At 42.8% G+C, this 20193-nt stretch overlaps 1 protein-coding gene across 3 annotated transcripts in view; it reads right to left on the reverse strand.

Moving 5' to 3' along the window:
- NR3C1 (nuclear receptor subfamily 3 group C member 1) overlaps positions 1-20193 on the reverse strand; it is a 160430-nt gene that overhangs the window by 53498 nt on the left and 86739 nt on the right. For all 3 annotated transcript variants that reach the window (XM_077825411.1, XM_077825412.1, XM_077825410.1), the window contains one exon: positions 1762-1925. In XM_077825411.1, the coding sequence (XP_077681537.1) occupies positions 1762-1925 (164 nt within the window). The remainder of the gene's footprint in view (positions 1-1761; positions 1926-20193) is intronic.

A 20193-nucleotide genomic window follows, 5' to 3' on the forward strand; every position in this document is an offset into this window, starting at 1 on the left:
CTAGAAGTCTCCATAGCAAACTGGATAACCAAAGAGTTAGCTGTAGAATGAGAAGACAATAGCATTTTTCTGCTCTCTTAGGGGTACGGGCACTAGTGGCTGGGGTACGCCAGACTGCTCTTGCTGGTTCCAGAATGGCTTCATTAACAGGAAACACTATTTGGCTGGATCCAAAAGCCTGTAGGATGTCCAGGAGTTTATGTTGGGGATCCTGAATTTCCTCAAGGGAGATCTGCAGTGCCACTACCATCCTACATAACAGTTCCTGGAACTGCTTATGGTCACTAGGGATATGTATGGGAGAAGATATTGGAGAAACTGCTTCATCCATAGATGATGAGGACAGTCTTGTCGGTACCAGAAGAATTGCTGGATATGGCTCATAATCCTCCCGCTTCCATGGGGTCAGATGGAAGCTCTGGCTGTCCTCTTGCAGGGGAATGGTGAACTGACTCCCTAGCGGATCACGTCAACTCTGCAGGGTGGTACGGCCCCAACATGGCCAGTAAAACAAGTCAAAGTGTGTTTGTGGAGGTGCCCACAGCTTGGGATACCAACAGCTGTGAGGCAGGTGCTGAGGTGGAGGTTGGCTCCAGACTAGTGCAGGTCCCCTGTCCTCAGAGGAGGAGACATCAGTTCCTCAGGGGTTCAGAATCTACTGAGAGAGAAAATGCCAATTCTGGATCCATCAGTGGTACTGACGGTTCAGCTGGAAGGAAACCATGGCTGGACAATGGGATGGGGAACACACTCCTCCCTTAAGGAAATTGGGGGATCAAGGAGAGCAAAAATGTCATCAGGTGGAGCATGAGACTCTGCTGTCCCTGGAGTGTGAGGGGTCCTGTCTCTCCGAATCAACTTATGCAGGGTTATATCCAACTTCTTAGAAGTGGACCTGGAGGAGGATTTGCTCTCATGTTTATGAGAATGCTTCCTGCCTTCTTGACAAGACCCCGATGGGGTCTGTGGGAGTAGATTCCCTTGCCTAACTCAGACCTCATGGCAGGAAGTGCAATCCTTGCTGAGTCAAGCTGCTGAATGGGGTTGGGGGAAAGGTCCCCCAGCCCAGATCCGACTGTGATCTCTTAGCTTTCTCTGTTAAATGCTTCTTAAGACAAATTCCTGCACTTCCTGGTACTACTGGGAAAAGTGTACCAGACACTGCACCGTGCCATGACACAAGCTTCCCCATGGCAGGACAGGCAGCACTGATGGTCATCACTGACTGAGAAGGAGCATGGGCAACAAGTACGGATCTTGAAGTGTACAGGCCTGAATGTAGTACAGCACCCTTAACGTGGTACACAAGGATAATTCCCCAAGACGGGGAATTACTTAACTATAAAACTTAGCTAAAACTATTGAGTAAAATTCAAAACTATTTACTATATATTTTTACAGACTAAAGAACAAAGGAAGACAAAGATCCGGATGCTGGAGGATCTGACGTAGGTCACACGGTGGTAAGAAGGAACTGGAGAAGTGGTTGGTCAGCTCTGGTCTTTACCTCCACAGTTGGAGGCACAGAGGACAGTGAGGGTACATGAGCAGACCAACAGACACTACTTTCAAAATTCTCTGACTCTGGGCACATGGCGTACACGTGTACCCACAGTGGAATACACGAGGTCAGCATTTGTAGAAGAAATAGTTAATTTCCCATAGGATTCTAGGAAGTAGCAAGGATGCCTGCAGAGGCATTAGATTGTACATATGTTTTATAATTTTTAACAGATAATAAACTCTCAAAACACATCCTACCTTCCACAGCTCTTTTGAAGAATACTTTGCAGCTGCCGCAAGTTAGGACACCATAATGACATCCAGAGGCTTCATCAGAACAGACCAGGCAAAGCTTGGGAGGTGGTCCTGTTGCTGTTGAGGTGGTGGATGGAGAAGAGCTTACATCAGATCTCACTCCAGGGCTAAAAAACAAACAGGAGGGAAGAAATTTCAGTCATACTTCTTGGAAAACCATGTCATAGTCAGAAGAGGAGTCACGTATGTTAAGTAATTTCAGTAATGTATTTACATAGTATATTTTGCATTTAGACCTGTTAAATCTATCATCTTTGTTACAGATTATGTACCCAGTGATATGCAGGTATTAAAATGTTGTATTGCTTATATCAGAGTCATGATTCAAGAAATTCAACAAAAACAATATTCTTTTTCCAGGCTACTAATTAATCACAGAAATTCATGATGGAACTTCACATCTTAGTCAGCAGGTGGAAATTCCTACAGCTTTCTAGATTTTAATCCATACTGAAAATTAACCCCTATATTAATAGAAGTAATGGACCCACTCAATCCAGGAGCTTAAACTAAGATATTTAACAATACTAGGGTTCCCAGATATCCCTAATGGGCAAGAGGGGGAGTTGGAGGAGTGAGAGAGACCCTGTTGCTCTTTAATCTTCTACCCTAAGTCCCCCATACTTTGTAAAATCCTCAACTCTTTTTTTTTTTTTTTTAAATATTGCTTTAAATCGGTATTTCCCAAACTGTTGAAAACGGAGTTTCAGGAATAAAACCCAATTAAGTGCCACTGCCCGTTCCATGAGTTGTTAAAGGCCTGCCCATCTTAATTTATGCATCTTCAGCCTCATTTTCCCCCTCCTCTCTGCCTAAGCTAGTCCTACATCAGCCTGCCTCCACTTTATAATACACTTATAAATCTTCATACCACTTCTCCTTTCTTACACATTTTAATGAGATGTGAAACAATTAAAATATTCCATTTGCATCCAAGTGAGCATCAGCTAAATGAATGGGACAATTCACACCAGGCTCTCCAGCAGATATTGCTGCATCAGTTATACTTGCTTCATGCTTTGAAGATTTTCTTCGCAGCCAAACAACTTTCAAACAGAGGCTTTCAAACAAATAATAATAAATAAATAATACTAATACTACAACTAATAATAATACATACAAAAACCGCTGGAGAACAAATAGGCGGCCTTTGCTGCAGCTGGTCCTTTGTATCCTTTACTAGGGAACAGTTAACCCGTTGGGATCACCACTTTAGGTCAACCTTAAATGCTAGAAAGTATAATTCACAAATGTCTCTACTTCTAACCTCCCACTTTACCTAACATTCTTGTAGAAAACTAAACTGTAGTTAATGTGTGTTTTTTTGAAAATTTACATTCAGAAAGCTTTGCTGACAGGCTCAGTGTCTCTTGTCCAAACACAAGAGTGTTTGTCTCAGGGTTATCAGCAAGAGATAGTTTAATAATTATTATAATATTTTTATATATATATATTATATAATAATAATAATAATTATTATTATCCTTTGGGCTATCTGCAAAAATAATAAGGAAAGAAATTTAGCAGAACCATGACAAGCTTACACTACGAAAGAGTTTAACAACATTTCTCTTTTATGGGATTAATGTCAATATCTAAAGATTCGCAGTTAGAGAACATGTGGAAATTTGGCTGAGAAAAATTAAAATCCATGAGAAGAAAGAGTACAAACTAGTCAGAAACAGATTCTATTGAGACAAACAACAACGAGCAGCAAAATGCAGAATTATTTAGAACATCTAAACAAAAGATTGCAATGTAGAATAAGAAAGTAGGATTCTTTATCAAAACAGACTAATAAAAACAAGCAAAAATCCCATGTGGAGGTAAATCCACATGCTTGTTTATCAAATGATTAATAAAAACAAGCCCAAGTTCTTGTCAGAGAAAAATGAAATAAGATCAAACAGTTAAAAGCTAAATCTGTGTATCATGATTTTTTTTTAAATGGATTTGGAAAGTATTAAGCAAAATAAAAATAAAGCTCAACGCATCTTGATAACACCAAATAATAACTGAACTCAGAAGACAGGGAAGCAAACATGTTTAGTAGCAGGGCTCAATAATTACAGGCAGCTTTGATTAGTGTTATGGAACCAACAGAACTTTCCACATAAATAACTAATGGGGAAAATAGAGATGTAAATTTTTTATTCAAGTCTATTTTGGTTTTCTAATGATATCATTTGTTGATTTTCTTACACCTAACCCCCTGTCCATCCTTCAAGCCCCAGACTGTAACTTCTGTCTGAAACACAGACAACTTAAAGTGACCATTTTGGCAAACTGTATGCAAAGGAGAAGTTTCTTTAAGGGTGTGGATCCAAAACCTTTGAAGTCAATGGGAACTATGCCATTTACTTGAAATGGGAGAAGGATAATACCCTAACCCAGGAGATTGCTTTTATTATAGTTCACTTTTGTTCACTGCACAGGGAGTCTTTCTTTGTTAGAGTCAAAATATCAGCATGAAGAAATCATGAATACACAATTCATAGTTTTAAATCATCCCATAAATAACGAATACTCATTAATTTGCTAATTTTGCACATTTTTAAGAATAGGTTATAAACTGTATCCCTTTCCCTCCTTGCAGAATCACCTACAAAGCACTGCTCAAATAAGAGACAGAAATCATGCATGGAAGGTAATTTCTAACATTATTCTAATATTATTTCCTCCCCCCTCCCTCCACACACCTTGGAAAATGAGGGTATGTCTACACTATGGAATAAGGTCGAATTTATAGAAGTCGTTTTTTTAGAAATCGGTTTATATATTCGAGTGTGTGTGTCCTCACAGAAAATGCTCCAAGTGCATTAAGTGCATTAACTCGGCGGAGCGCTTCCACAGTACCGAGGCTAGAGTCGACTTACTGAGCGTTGCACTGTAGATAGCTATCCCACAGTTCCCGCAGTCTCCGCTGCCCATTGGAATTCTGGGTTGAGATCCCAATGCCTGATGGGGCTAAAACATTGTCGCGGGTGGTTCTGGGTACATATCGTCAGGCCCCCGTTCCCTCCCTCCCTCTGTGAAAGCAAGGGCAGACAATCGTTTCGCGCCTATTTTCCTGAGTTACCTGTGCAGACGCCATACCAAGGCAAGCATGGAGGCCGCTCAGCTCACTTTGGCAATTAGGAGCACATTAAACACCACATGCATTATCCAGCAGTATATGCAGCACCGGAACCTGGCAAAGCGATACTGGGCGAGGAGGCGACGTCAGCGCGGTCACGTGAGTGATCAGGACATGGACACAGATTTCTCTGAAAGCATGGGCCATGCCAATGCATGCATCATGGTGCTAATGGGGCAGGTTCATGCTGTGGAACGCTGATTCTGGGCTCGGGAAACAAGCACAGACTGGTGGGACCGCATAGTGTTGCAGGTCTGGGACGATTCCCAGTGGCTGCGAAACTTTCGCATGCGTAAGGGCACTTTCATGGAACTTTGTGACTTGCTTTCCCCTGCCCTGAAGCGCATGAATACCAAGATGAGAGCAGCCCTCACAGTTGAGAAGCGAGTGGCGATAGCCCTGTGGAAGCTTGCAATGCCAGACAGCTACCGGTCAGTTGGGAATCAATTTGGAGTGGGCAAATCTACTGTGGGGGCTGCTGTGATGCAAGTAGCCAGCGCAATCAAAGATCTGCTGATATCAAGGGTAGTGACCCTGGGAAATGTGCAGGTCATAGTGGATGGCTTTGCTGCAATGGGATTCCCTAACTGTGGTGGGGCCATAGACGGAACCCATATCCCTATCTTGGCACCGGAGCACCAAGCCGCCGAGTACATAAACCGCAAGGGGTACTTTTCGATAGTGCTGCAAGCTCTGGTGGATCACAAGGGACGTTTCACCAACATCAACGTGGGATGGCCGGGAAAGGTACATGACGCTCGCATCTTCAGGAACTCTGGTCTGTTTCAAAAGCTGCAGGAAGGGACTTTATTCCCAGACCAGAAAATAACTGTTGGGGATGTTGAAATGCCTATATGTATCCTTGGGGACCCAGCCTACCCCTTAATGCCATGGCTCATGAAGCCGTACACAGGCAGCCTGGACAGTAGTCAGGAGCTGATCAACTACAGGCTGAGCAAGTGCAGAATGGTGGTAGAATGTGCATTTGGACGTTTAAAGGCGCGCTGGCACAGTTTACTGACTCGCTTAGACCTCAGCGAAACCAATATTCCCACTGTTATTACTGCTTGCTGTGTACTACACAATATCTGTGAGAGTAAGGGGGAGACATTTATGGCGGGGTGGGAGGTTGAGGCAAATCGCCTGGCTGCTGGTTACGCACAGCCAGACACCAGGGCGGTTAGAAGAGCGCAGGAGGGCGCGGTACGCATCAGAGAAGCTTTGAAAACCAGTTTCACGACTGGCCAGGCTACGGTGTGAAAGATCTGTTTGGTTCTCCTTGATGAAACCCCCTGCCCCTTGGTTCACTCTACTTCCCTGTAAGCTAACCACCCATCCCTCCTCCCGTCAATCACCACTTGCAGAGGCAATAAAGTCATTGTTGCTTCACATTCATGCATTCTTTATTCATTCATCACACAAATAGGGGGATGACTACCAAGGTAGCCCAGGAGGGTGGTGGAGGAGGGAAGGAAAATGCCACACAGCACTTTAAGCACAGCACTTTAAAAGTTTACAACTTTAAAATTTATTGAATGACAGCCTTCTTTTTTTTGGGCAATCCTCTGTGGTGGGGTGGCTGGTTGGCCGGAGGCCCCCCCTACTGCGTTCTTGGGCGTCTGGGTGTGGAGGCTATGGAACTTGGGGAGGAGGGCGGTTGGTTACTCAGGGGCTGCAGTGGCAGTCTGTGCTCCAGCTGCCTTTGCTGCAGCTCAACCATACACTGGAGCATACTGGTTTGGTCCGCCAGCAGCCTCAGCATTGAATCCTGCCTCCTCTCATCACGCTGCCGCCACATTTGAGCTTCAGCCCTCTCTTCAGCCCGCCACCTCTCCTCCCGGTCATTTTGTGCTTTCTTGCACTCTGACATTATTTGCCTCCACACATTCGTCTATGCTCTGTCAGTGTGGGAGGACAGCATAAGCTCGGAGAACATTTCATCGCGAGTGCCTTTTTTTTTCTTTCTAAGCTTCACTAGCCTCTGGGAAGGAGAAGATCCTGTGATCATTGAAACACATGCAGCTGGTGGAGAAAAAAAAAGGGACAGCGGTATTTAAAAAGACACATTTTATAAAACAGTGGCTACACTCTTTCAGGGTAATCCTTGCTGTTAACATTACATACATAGCACATGTGCTTTCGTTACAAGGTCGCATTTTGCCTCCCCCCACCGCGTGGCTACCCCCTCAACTCTCCCCTCTCTCTGTGGCTAACAGCGGGGAACATTTCTGTTTAGCCACAGGCAAACAGCCCAGCAGGAATGGGCTCCTCTGAGTGACCCCTGAAGAAAAGCACTCTATTTCAACCAGGTGACCATGAATTATATCTCACTCTCCTGAGGATAACACAGAGAGATAAAGAACGGATGTTGTTTGAATGCCAGCAAACATACACTGCAATGCTTTGTTCTACAATGATTCCCGAGTACGTGTTACTGGCCTGGAGTGGTAAAGTGTCCTACCATTAAGGACACAATAAGGCTGCCCTCCCCAGAAACCTTTTGCAAAGGCTTTAGGAGTACATCTAGGAGAACCGTGAATGCCAGCGCAAAGTAATCCTTTCACATGCTTGCTTTTAAACCATGTATAGTATTTTAAAAGGTACACTCACCAGAGGTCCCTTCTCCGCCTGCTGGGTCCAGGAGGCAGCCTTGGGTGGGTTCAGGGGGTACTGGCTCCAGGTCCAGGGTGAGAAACAGTTCCTTGCTGTCGGGAAAACCGGTTTCTCCGCTTGCTTGCTGTGAGCTATCTACAACCTCATCATCATCATCTTCTTCGTCCCCAAAACCTGCTTCCGTATTGCCTCCATCTCCATTGAAGGAGTCAAACAACACAGCTGGGGTAGTGGTGGCTGAACCCCCTAAAATGGCATGCAGCTCATCATAGAAGCGGCATGTTTGGGGCTCTGACCCGGAGCGGCCTCTCTGGTTTTCTGGTAGGCTTGCCTCAGCTCCTTCAGTTTCACGCGGGACTGCTTCGGGTCCCTGTTATGGCCTCTGTCCTTCATGCCCTGGGAGATTTTGACAAAGGTTTTGGCATTTCGAAAACTGGAACGGAGTTCTGATAGAACGGATTCCTCTCCCCAAACAGCGATCAGATCCCATACCTCCTGTTCGGTCCATGCTGGAGCTCTTTTGTGATTCTGGGACTCCATCATGGTCACCTGTGCTGATGAGCTCTGCATGGTCACCTGCAGCTTGCCACGCTGGCCAAACAGGAAATGAGATTTAAAAGTTCACGGTTCTTTTCCTGTCTACCTGGCCAGTGCATCTGAGTTGAGAGTGCTGTCCAGAGCGGTCACAATGGAGCACTCTGGGATAGCTCCCGGAGGCCAATACTATCGAATTGTGTCCACAGTACCCCAAATTCGAGCCGGCAAGGTCGATTTAAGCGCTAATCCACTTGTCAGGGGTGGAGTAAGGAAATCTATTTTAAGAGCCCTTTAAGTCGAAATAAAGGGCTTCATTGTGTGGACGGGTGCAGGTTTACATCGATTTAACGCTGCTAAATTCGACCTAAAGTCCTAGTGTAGACCAGGGCTGAGAAATATTTTTCCTTGGGGTACTTAATGTTTCTCATTGAGATAGTCATACTTAATACTAAGCCCCCCCATGCTCAAAGATTCCTCTTCACTTCCTACTGTGGAGAAAATCTTCAGCTTCAATAACAGGTCAAGGTTACCATTTAATACAACTATCCATTCAGAGAATCCAGGAGAATGAAGGAAAATGTACGTGGAATGGAGTTACTTTTTGAATTCACTTTGATATTTGGCTGTTTTCTCACTAATGGTAAATATTTTTCTAACAATAAGATCAACAGATTGGACCAGGAAATTCAATATTCAGGAAAGTTCCTGAAAGAACCACTGCTATTATCAGCATCTGTCTCTACTGTCATCTACAGAAGCATTCAAACCTTTCTAAAACTGTGATTACCACATGACCACTTGGCACTTTCTAACTTCAACACTCCACTTTTTCTAAGACAATATCCACTTTGCACCTCTTCACACATGGTCTTTGAGTGAGATGTTTTCACCATTTGCTTCTGCAATGCTTCTCTGGAGTACTTTAAATCATCAGTGGCTGAAGACTGTATGATGCATAAGTAAGCCTATGACAGGATCTCAGCCTCCTCAAAATCATAGGTTTCAGAGTAGCAGCCAATGAAGTGAGCTGTAGCTCACGAAAGCTTATGCTCAAATAAATTTGTTAGTCTCTAAGGTGCCACAAGTACTCAAAATCATAGTCTGCTATTTTCTTGATTTAGGAGGGAGAGCATGGGCGGTAAGTAGAGCCCTCCTTCGGGGAGGCTAGCCCCCAGCTCCACCTGTTCTGTTCCCTGAGGCCAGAGCCCCGCCACCGCTCTGCAGCTGGAGCCACAAGACCCCTGCCACCGCCTAGTGGCTGGAGCCATGAGCCCCTTCCACCTGGAGAAGCACCGAGCATCCCTCCCGCCCTCCCTGGCTAGAGGAGGTCCTGAGCGCCCCCGCAGCCAGGAGCCTTGGGCTGGCCACAGCCATGCCGTGCCTCCCCAGCCCAGACCCCAAGCTGCCCCAGGGAAAAGCGTCTCCTCCCAAAGAAACTTTTCATATGCCCATGCAGGTTCCCATGTGGCTAAGGAAGTGGTATTTGCTACTCAGCTTCCTGGGTTCATCAGTAATCTCTCTGGAGTCAAGGAGATTACTGATGAGCCCGGGGAGCTAAACAGAAACATACTGCCTCCTCAGCCGCCCCGAACCTGCATGGGGTGTAATAAAGCAAAAACTTCGCCCCACCAAATCCCACAACCCAGCGTCCGGCAGCTTGTTGACTCATTTTCAATTTGTGATCCACTGTAATCCCCAAATCCTTTTCTGCTGTACTATTGCCTAGCCAGATGTTCCCCATTTTGTAGTTGTACATCCGAGTGTTCCTTCCTAAGTGTAGTACTTTGCACTTGTCTTTCCTGGATTTCATCTTCTTGATTTCAGATCAATTCTCCAATTTGTCAAGGTCATTTAGAATTCTAATCCTGTCCTCCAAAGTGTTACCAACCCTTCCCAGCTTGGTGTCACCTCTACTCTGTTATCCAATTAGTTAATGAAAATATTGACTAGTATCAGACAGGCCTCGCCCCTGTGGGTCCTCCCTGGATACATCCCCCCACTTTGACAGAGAAGCATTAATAACTACTCTGAATACAATCTTTCAACCAGGTTTGCACCAATCTTATAGTAACTTCCCTAGTTTGCTTATGAGAATTTCATGAGAGACTGTGTCATAAGCCTTACTAAAATCAAGATATATCACATCTGCAGCTTCCCCTCTATCTACTAGGACGGTAGCCCAGTCAAAGAAGGAAACGAGGTTTACTTGGCATGATTGGTTCTTGACAAATCCATGTTAGCTATTACTGAGGCTGAGAGTTTGTCACAAAGGTCACAGAAGTCATGGATTCTGTGACTTTTCACGACCTCCGTGACTTCTGCAACGGCTGGTGAGGCTGGCCTGAGGGCCACCTGAGCAGCTCGGGCAGCCCTTGGGCTAGCCGCACCGACCACTGCTGGGGCAGTCCCGGGGCATCCCCCTCCCCCCACCCCAGCAGCAGCAGGAGTTTGGGGTGGGGGGGCAGTGGCTCAGGGTCCAGGAGGAGGTGAGGGCTCTGGGTGGTGCTTACCTCGGGGGGGGGGGAAGAGGGGGAAATGGGACGGGGCTCCCCAGAAGTGGCAACATCCCTCAGCTCCTAGGGGGAGGCGTGGCCTGCACGCCACCTCCGCCTGCAGGCACCTCCCCTGCAGCTCCAATTGGCCGCGGTTCCCGGCCAATGGGAACTGCAGAGCCAGCACCTGGGGAGAAGGCAGTGTGCAGATCTGCCTGGACACATCTCCGCCTAGGAGCTAAGGGAAGGGGATGTTGCCGCTTCCGGGGAGGTGCAGAGCCGGGTAGGAAGCCTGCCAGCCCTGCCAACACCCCTCTCCCAGCACCAGTGGGGGATCCTTGCCCCCCTGGGCTGCCCTCCCCTCCAAACACCCATGCTGCCCCCGGGCCGCGCCCCTCCCTAAAATTTAGTCAGGGGTATATAGTACAAGTCATGGACTGGTCACGGGCTGTGAATTTTTGTTTACTGCCTGTGAACCTGTCCATGACTTTTACTAAAAATACCTGTGACTAAAAGGTAGCCTTAGCTATTACTAGTACCCTTTAGGTGCTTACAATTGGTTAATAATTTGTTCCAGTATCTATTCAGGTATCAAAGTTAGGCTGACTGGTATATAATTCCCCAGGTTCTTTTTATTCCTCTTTTTAAAGACAGGTATTACTGTTTGTCCTTCTCCAGTCCTCTTGGAACTTACCCATCCTCCATGAATTCTCAAATTTCTAATGGTTCCAAGATTGGTTCAGCTAGCTCAAGAACCCTAGACTAATTTCCGATTACATCTAACTTATCTAAATACTCTTTTAAATCTGTTATCTCCCTATTTCAGGCTGCGTTCCTTCCCCTTTGTTAGCATTTATTGTGTAATTATCTGGTCACCATTAACCCTTTTAGTGAAAAATGAAGCAAAATAGGCAGACACCTCACTGATGCCATCTATTATCAGCTCTCCTTCTCGCTAAGTAGAGGATCTACGCTTTCCTTTCCAGAGAGGATATGGTGGATAATAGTCTCACCAACACTAATTGAAATTTAATGCTTGAACTTAAATAGACAAACCAGCATGTACAAAACAGCAAATCCAGTTAGAATGATTGACCTCTGAGACCTGAGCACTGAAATGGGATAAAAAAACTTCCAAACTGTGTGTCGGACAAATGAAAACCTTATGTTATATGAGATTTTCAGGCATCTTATACTCTGTCTTTTATTAACAAAGGTTAGAGACAACCTACCAAATCTTTTCCATAGTGTTCTGTGACCTGGGCTTATTTCATTATGGTTATTTTATCTCTACTTCTAGTACTTTCTTTCATCTAAGATTACTTGAATTGGGTCTCGGAAATGTTAGCTGGGGCAATTAGTAATAGATGCCACAGAAAGAGAACCTCAATTCTGATCTTAGGTAGAGGGAGAACCACGATTAGGTAATGGCTTGGATACACAGGCGAAGCTACAGTTCCCCCATTGCCTCAAATTATGACAGTGATGGCCAAGGCAGCTAGGGTTTGGAGAAGTGAATGATCTGAAAGGTCTTAGACATTATCCAATGTAATAAAAAAAATATAACAGGGTAGTCTGTGACCATACTATGAAATTAGATGATCCCACCATCAGAGTGAGCCTCCAACATTTGCCCTCAATGCCTGCATAGGTTAGTTAAGTATTATTAGTCTCATTTTACAGCTAGGAAACTGAGGCAGGGGTGGATCAGGTGACTTGTCTAAGCTCTCACAGAAAGTCTGTGGCACAGCTGGGAAGTGAACAAAGGCCTCCACTCCCTAGTGGAACCATTCTGTCTCTTTAGACTAACCTTTTCCTGGGGGGAAGAGGGAGAAACATTTAAAGAAGACAATTTGGCTACCATTTTGATAGTGTACTCACCGCTATTACCTGTCTATCTTTGAACCTGGGCAGAGCGTGCTTCTTTTGCATCGTCTCAGTGTGCCTCCCAGATCAAAGGAGCTGCTGCTGTCTTCAAGCATAAGCAAGATCAAAGCTCCCATGCCTACTTGTTTGCTCATGTAAGCAAACTCCTATTACATGAAGAAAAGGAGTACTTGTGGCACCTTAGAGACTAACAAATAGAGACTAATAAATTTGTTAGTCTCTAAGGTGCCACAAGTACTCCTTTTCTTTTTGCGAATACAGACTAACACGGCTGCTACTCTGAATTCTATTACATGAAAAAGTTCCTTTTTCGTGCCATAACACAAATAGGGTCCAACAATGCACTCCTATTGCCACATTAAAACGCTACATATACTCCCTGAATGGTTGTAAGATTAAGTGTAAAATGATCTGCTCTCAGTTCCAGAAAACTTAAGCTCATTAGCTTTTGCACTTGCTGACCAATGAGCTTTATATTCACAACCTTTTTGAATTCCTTAGTCGTGATTACTTTTCTTACTGTTCTTTTAAGAAATGATTCCCATGTGATTATCCTAGTACCTGTTAACCCATTAAAGTCCTTATTATTGTCATGTTCCCGGCAGACAGGATAACACAAGAAGAGCCATACTGGGTCAATTAATGATCCATCTATTCCAGTATCCAACACTGGCTAATACCAGAGCTTCAGGAGGAGCATACAGAATAGGGGTGGGGGTTGCAGATATCTACCTGTTTTCCCCTTTATATACTGGCATTATATTTTCTGTCCCTTTCCTAATAGTTCCTAACATTCTGTTAGCCTTTTTGACCACTGCAGTGCACAGCCAGAGGAACCAAGAGCAGGGAGTCTGTCCCTCTTGTGTGCTCAGTAAGCCCTGCTGGCCCACTGACAATGCAGAGGAGGAAGCCATCTGATTCAAGTGTAGGGGAGACAAAGGCTGGACAAGAGAAGAGCAAAAGGAGTAGGAGGGGACTAGAGGGAGAAGAAGAGAAACTGCCTGGGAGTTGGAGGAGAGGCATTGACTCTATTTGGGCAAGAAGACTGACTGGGAGCCAGTGGGGATGGAAGTGACACGAGACACAGATTGAATGAGGAGCTAAGAGGGGACTGGCTGGGCAAGGGAGACTGGGACAAGAAGCCTCAAGAGTGGACACTGGGACTGTTTACATGAAGAGAATGGGGTGGTATGAGACTGGGAAAGGGATAGGTTGGAAGGGATGGGGCAGAAGGGGTCAAGCTTGGGGAGAATGGGCAGAAGAGTTCACGTCCACTAGAGCACACGTCCCTCTGGAGCTTCGAATGGAACCTAAGTATCTCAAGTCCTGTCAGCATATATCTGCGAAAGCCACTAACAAAGCATGTTTCACTCTCAGTGTTAGTCCACATAGAGCAGTGGTTCTCCAACTTTTGTACTGGTGACCCCTTTCACATAGTAAGCCTTTGAGTGTGATCCCCCCTTATAAATTAAAACAACTTTTTAATATATTTAACACCATTATAAATGCTGGAGGAAAAACGGGGTTTGGGGTGGAGGCTGACAGCTAGCGACCCCCTGTGTAATAACCCAACTCCCAGTTTGAGAACCCCAGACATAGAGGGTGACAACGTAACTGCTACCACATACTCCATTAGCTCAAGTGAAAGGTATCTGTGCAGTGTATCTAATCCTGCTGATGACCATGCAAGTCAACATGATGTTTTCAGATTGCTTTTTTAGAAATGTAGGAAATTACATAAGTGATGGTAAAACGATTACAGTTACAAATTCAAGCACTCTAAAGTTAGAAGGTGCCTGAATTAAGGCTGATTGTGCAACCTTAATTTGGTCTACTTGTGCATATGTATTATGATAATTACATGATCACACACTTTTTCCACAGGACTCTGCCTCATTAAGTGAACAGAATGGATGGTGTTCAATTAATAAGCAGCTATTCCATTTTGTTTTATTCTCATTATTCAACGTATGGCCTTAGTTCTTATTTATTTCACACTACTCAAACAAACACAGAATGGCCTCTTGAGCTTTTCTATTGAACTAACCACTACTGAACCTGAGTGCTTCACAAACACAAATTGATATTCAAAACACCCCCGTGAAATAAACAGGTATTATCGTCAGCATTTTATGGATGGAGAGCTGAGGCATGAGATTAAGATTAAAAAGTATGTATTAACTTTGGGCGCCAAATATAAGATACCTAAGATCTGCTTTTTCAAAGTACTTTATTATTATATAGTACTTCATATATTCAAGTACACTTCTCATTTTCTTCATTTCCAGCTGTGAGTGCTCAGCACTTTTGCAAAAGAGACTGTAGTGTCTCAAGCTGGACACTCATAAAATTAGGAGGAATTCACGAGTGATCACCTATGAAAAATTTGGTTTGAGTGACTTGACCAGCAACACATAAGAGCTCTATGAAGAGAAACTCCAGGTCTCCACAATGGCATTCAGCTGTCTTCACCAAGAGACTATGCCCTCTCTTCCTCCAATTTACTCTCTCACTCGCTAGGAAACTCCTAAATATTCAGTGCTGGACTTTGCAACACTGAGTGAGTGTATGTCTCCAAGTTTAACAGTCTCCTACATAGCAATCATATGTATGACCAGACTTTTTTTTTTGATACCCTTCTTTGAATATCTCAAACTATCTTCAATCCTCCAATTCTGACACTACACAAATACTTATGTAGTGATTTTAGAGCTTCTTCAAGCAAGTTCATGAGAAGTAGATACCAGATTCTGATGACACTGCTTGCTGTTTGTTTAGATAATTTGATGTCTGTGTTTAATGGTATACTATAGTTTCACCATTTCCAACATTCACTTGACTGAAGAATTTTTTGTTCACAACACAAGAAACATTACCAGTTTGATTTAGATTGTCAACTCCTTGTGGCAGGGAGCTGGCACTGGGCAAATATAACTGTGCCAAGCACACTGCTGGCATCAAATAAGTCGATTAAAAAGATTCCCTATATTTTTCAGGCTGGTAGAGAGAAGAAAAGCATTACCGGTTTGATTTCCAGAGAGATTTCAGAAAGCAAGTCCAGTGGGTAAGGCATGAACCTGGGACGTGGGAGACTGGGGTTCAATTCCTAGCTCCACCACATGGTCTCTTTGTTATCCTGGTAAAGTCATTTAGATCTTGACTTCACTAGAGAAAAAGGTGTCATTTTATGAGGTGGGAACTAATGGTGATAAAAATACATCTCTTCCCCCCCCAATCCCCCCAGTGTGGACATGCCAGTCTGTATAAAATGAGGATAATAATGGTATTTTGCTGCTTCATGCAAGGGTTCTGCAAGGGTAAATTCACAGAAGTTTGGGTAGTGCTCAGATACTACTATAACAGGGGCTACTGAATTACCTAAACTAGATTTGAATACTGAAAGATTATCAAGTTACCTGATGTCTTGCTTCTCCTTCCCTAAAACTTTGTAAATTCATGACAATGTTTCCTTGAAAAGAGTTATTTACCAATTTTCATAGAGAACGCTAAGACTATGTCAAGCATATTCTACAGCTCCATCAACTTTAATTTTTAAGAAGGCTCATTTGCTCTATGAATACCATATAAAATGTAGAATGAGACAGAAAGCAGATAATATGACTTACAAAACTAAAAATAAACTGATTAATACAACAATAGCCAGCACTCTACTGTCTAATCTGGGTTTCTGGCATCTCTTACATGCAAGACTACATCAGATAAAGACAATATTTACTGACTGTATGGAGAACTACAAGATGCTACCTTTTCATAGTTGTGTGAAATTGTATTTTGTTTGCCACACAAACATGGAAACTAGGATGGATCACAGTGAATGAAAACAAAAGAATTTCAGACAACAAAATGCAATTTTTAATAAAATAATTAACAAACTAGTTGTGTAATTAATATAAATCTTTACCCATAATCTCTTAAAGTAAAGCAGCATAAAAAGGAAACAGCTACTATCTGAGCAAAAAAATTAGACTTCATGGTCTATCCTTTCACTGCAGAATTGTATTTTTAACCATCCTCAGAAAAATCAGTTAACTGACTCTTCTCGAATTAAATGAATAAAAAAATTGAGGTGACAGGAAGGCACATGCAAAAAGGCAAGAAAGTGTTCCAAATTGTAGACTTATGTTCACACACCCTGAAATAATTATTTTAGGATTTCAGGGTCCTAGTCCAGTACTCCATTTGTAGGGAAAAACTTCCATTAATTTATATATCATTTAACACATCACTTCATATGTAGGGTTAAAATACCTTACATAAACTAAATAAGCAGCACTTTCCTACTGGGCTGCTCAAGTGACACCAACATGGGGGTTGGGGGAGAAGGCGTTATTTGCTTCTCTTTAGAGGGAGAGAAAAGAAAGACAAAGACAGAAATAAAGACTGGCTGGAAAGAGAAGAGAAGAGAGAAATTAGCTCTTCCTAAATCAAGTTATTTAACTAACAGCAATTTTTTTTGGTTAATGATTTGCCAGAGACTTCTCAAAGCAAGCTCAGAGTCCAAACATAGGCAAAGAAGGGGGCAGTAAAACTCTTGGTGCTGTGAGCCAGATTTTCACTGTACAACGTCCACTGCCATGAGTGCACATGTTTGCATGAAGAGGTAAAATAAACATTTTTACAACTGGAAAGAGAACCTAACATCCATTTGGCTCCAAGTGAGTTACACTGGTCAAGAGCCCCGAGCAGACTGGGAAGAAATATCATAGGAAAATAGTGAATTAGTGATACAAGAGACTCTTATTGCTAGAATATTAAAACAGAGATAGAGACATGGAAGCTCAGAAAACTGACAGATCTGTAATTAACTATGAAAACTTTAGAAGAAAGATGTGACAGATAAAGTTATTCACTCCCCTGAAGTAGTAAGCCTTCCTTCAGTTCAATTCTTTGCTACTGAGAAAAACCCTTAATGTTTTAAAATACAACAGTTCATCCTTGTTTCTTTCAAATCCTAATTATAAAATTTCCCTGATACAATGTGGTTACAGTACTTTTAAGCCAAATTGCATTAGAACACTTCAAAATTCTACTAGAGCACCTTTTAAAAATATTTTGCATTTGTTTTTTAAAAGTGAAAAATTTCTATTGACACATGTGAAGGCAAACATATTCAATACTTACCTCTATTTTTACAGAATCATTGGAAAGAATCAGTAATTGTAAGACATAATTAACCTTCAACCAGTGCATAAAGACTTTGAATTTTTTTCACGACTTAGCACTCTAAAATTGGTCGTGTTTTCAATTCTATCTACTGCTTGTTTAAAAAACAATGAAAGAAATTGCATAATGTCAACTTGTTGACATGGCCAGAGCATGTTACACTGGAATACAACGAAGCATAACAATGGATGGACCACTAAAGATATGCATTTGTCTCCAAGATGCACTTAGTCTACAAGTCTGCACCTCTATTATTTAGTCTTGCTAATGAGCATGTGAAGTTATATAAGGTAAAACTAAGCACATCTCCTCTTCTTCAAAAGATAGAATTATAGAAGACAGTTGTCAGTTCTAAAGGGTATATTCTCCCCTCAAAAGCCACATGAAACTAGAGTCATTAATGATAATGAGTTATACTTGTGCAATGAGATGAGAGGCTTAATAGTCTAAAGGCTAGGAGTGGCTCTGAGAAAAACATCTAGAACCTACAAAACAGGCTGAGCAATGCACCCCAGAAGACCTATGGTGGTTCTAAGTACAAGCTGCCATCTTAACATTACTAAAGTTACTCCAGAAAAAAGTGAGAAGAAAATACATACAGATACATTCTTTAAGTTATTAAAAAAACCCTACCAATTAATATGAAAACTGGCAACCCTTGTCCCTTAGTACTACATTACAAGCATAGTACAACAGCAGCAACTGACTGCTGGAAAACTGGAGCAAAAGTTGGAAACAGTGGACCATCAGTTTTGGTCTAAGAAGCAGACAGTATGGGTCAAAGTGGAAAAAGAAAATAGGTCAGAGATTTGCTAAAATCTCTCAAGTCTGAATCATTCGAAGGAAGATCAGTAATCTTGCTTCCACTGAGCTACTACTTTGTACACAGGAGTTTCACTGATTCCATGTTAAGTCCAAATCATGAAACATGATATACTTCACAAAAGGACTGGTTCTGGCAGCTTGATTTAAAAATTATGCTAAAGTGAAGTAAATTACTGACCAACAAAAACTAGATCATCAGGATTGCATTTTCTGGCTTGCTCATGTATTCCTGCTTTACTTTAAAAATGATAAATTATTTACTTCATACCCTGGCTAAGTAGAAATATAGTTTTCAAATCAAGTATGAAAAAAATCTCAGAAACGGGATATTACATTATTGAAAATGTAATCTCACTAGAATATTCAACTCAATTTTTCCTTGCCAATTAAAAAAAAGTAAAAGTTTAAAAAAGAAGATTTATTTAAGGCAGTCTCACACTGCCTGTAACGTTTTATTGGTAAACTATGATGATACTATTTACTCATTATCACAGTTGTACGGATTTGCCCATAAATGGAAAAAAGGCTGAAAAAGTACTGCTGTTATTCATTTTGGTAGATTAAAAGACAGGACCATGTGCACATTATATAGATAAATTATACGCAGGAATTGTAACATTGCCTATTATTAAGGTTGCCCAACTATTCCTATCAGACTATCCTTTCAGTTGGATATAACTTTTGACTAACTTTCCCTATTTGGGCTGAAATTTTCCATGCTGGGTGTCTGTGTCAGGCTCAACATTTTTTGAAGATTTCAGACAAAACAATTCAGCTATTTTTGAGAAGGAGGCTAGGGAAAAATAGGCCCATATTAATTTTCCATTTCTTTCAGAAGCTTGAGCATTCTCATGCTTTGGAGCAGAGACTTGAAATTTGGCAGGTGTAGTCTGTTTCAGGGTTGTGGCTTTTGCTGTTTCCATGAAAAGTCTGCCTAAATTTGGCCAGGTCATATGTCTTTAAAAAAAATTACAGTTTGGACATGCTTAGTGGTGTCTTCTTAGACTTTAGCAGCTAATTCCCCCAAAATTTCATCTGCACTGAGCATGCTCCAGACTGGGGATTAGCAGAGCTTTCCCTGCAATTGCAGCTCTGGGTTACTGTGGGCTATGTCAGGTCCTGATCCTGAGAGCAGAGAACCTGTCTCTTCTGTGCTCTCAATGTGCCCCTGCTGGCTTAAAGGAAGAAGATGCTTGATGCTGACACAGCAGAAACAAAAGAAGAACCTAGGGAAAAGGATATGGAATCTGGGGACAGATTTCACAAGGAGCCAGGATGCTGGGAATTAGATTGGATAAAGAGTCCCAAAAAGGGGTTTAAGACTGGTATCCAGTGTGGACAGGGAACTGGGAATGGCAGGGCAAGAAAACTGGGACTGGGATGAGGAACCAGGGTGGAGAAAAGAGACAGACTGGGGGGATGGGACAGAGAAGTTAGTGCCCACTAAAGCACGCTTCCCTCCAGAGCTTGGAATGGAAGCCAGGATTCCTGAGTCTTACCTTTCCTCTGCTGCCAGAAAATATCTGTGAAACCCACCAAGAAAGTGTTCCATCTGCTTCTGATTGCAGGTCCACAGAGAGGATAACAACCTACTACTGCTATCATTTATGCCATTAGAACAGGTGTCAGAGATTTAAGTGGTGGATCTAAAGGTTGGAACCCTGCTGATGCCTCGTGTGTGTCATGTGATGTACATGATGA

The sequence above is a fragment of the Eretmochelys imbricata genome, chromosome 8, assembly GCF_965152235.1.
Source record: "Eretmochelys imbricata isolate rEreImb1 chromosome 8, rEreImb1.hap1, whole genome shotgun sequence".
Taxonomy (NCBI): domain Eukaryota; kingdom Metazoa; phylum Chordata; order Testudines; family Cheloniidae; genus Eretmochelys; species Eretmochelys imbricata.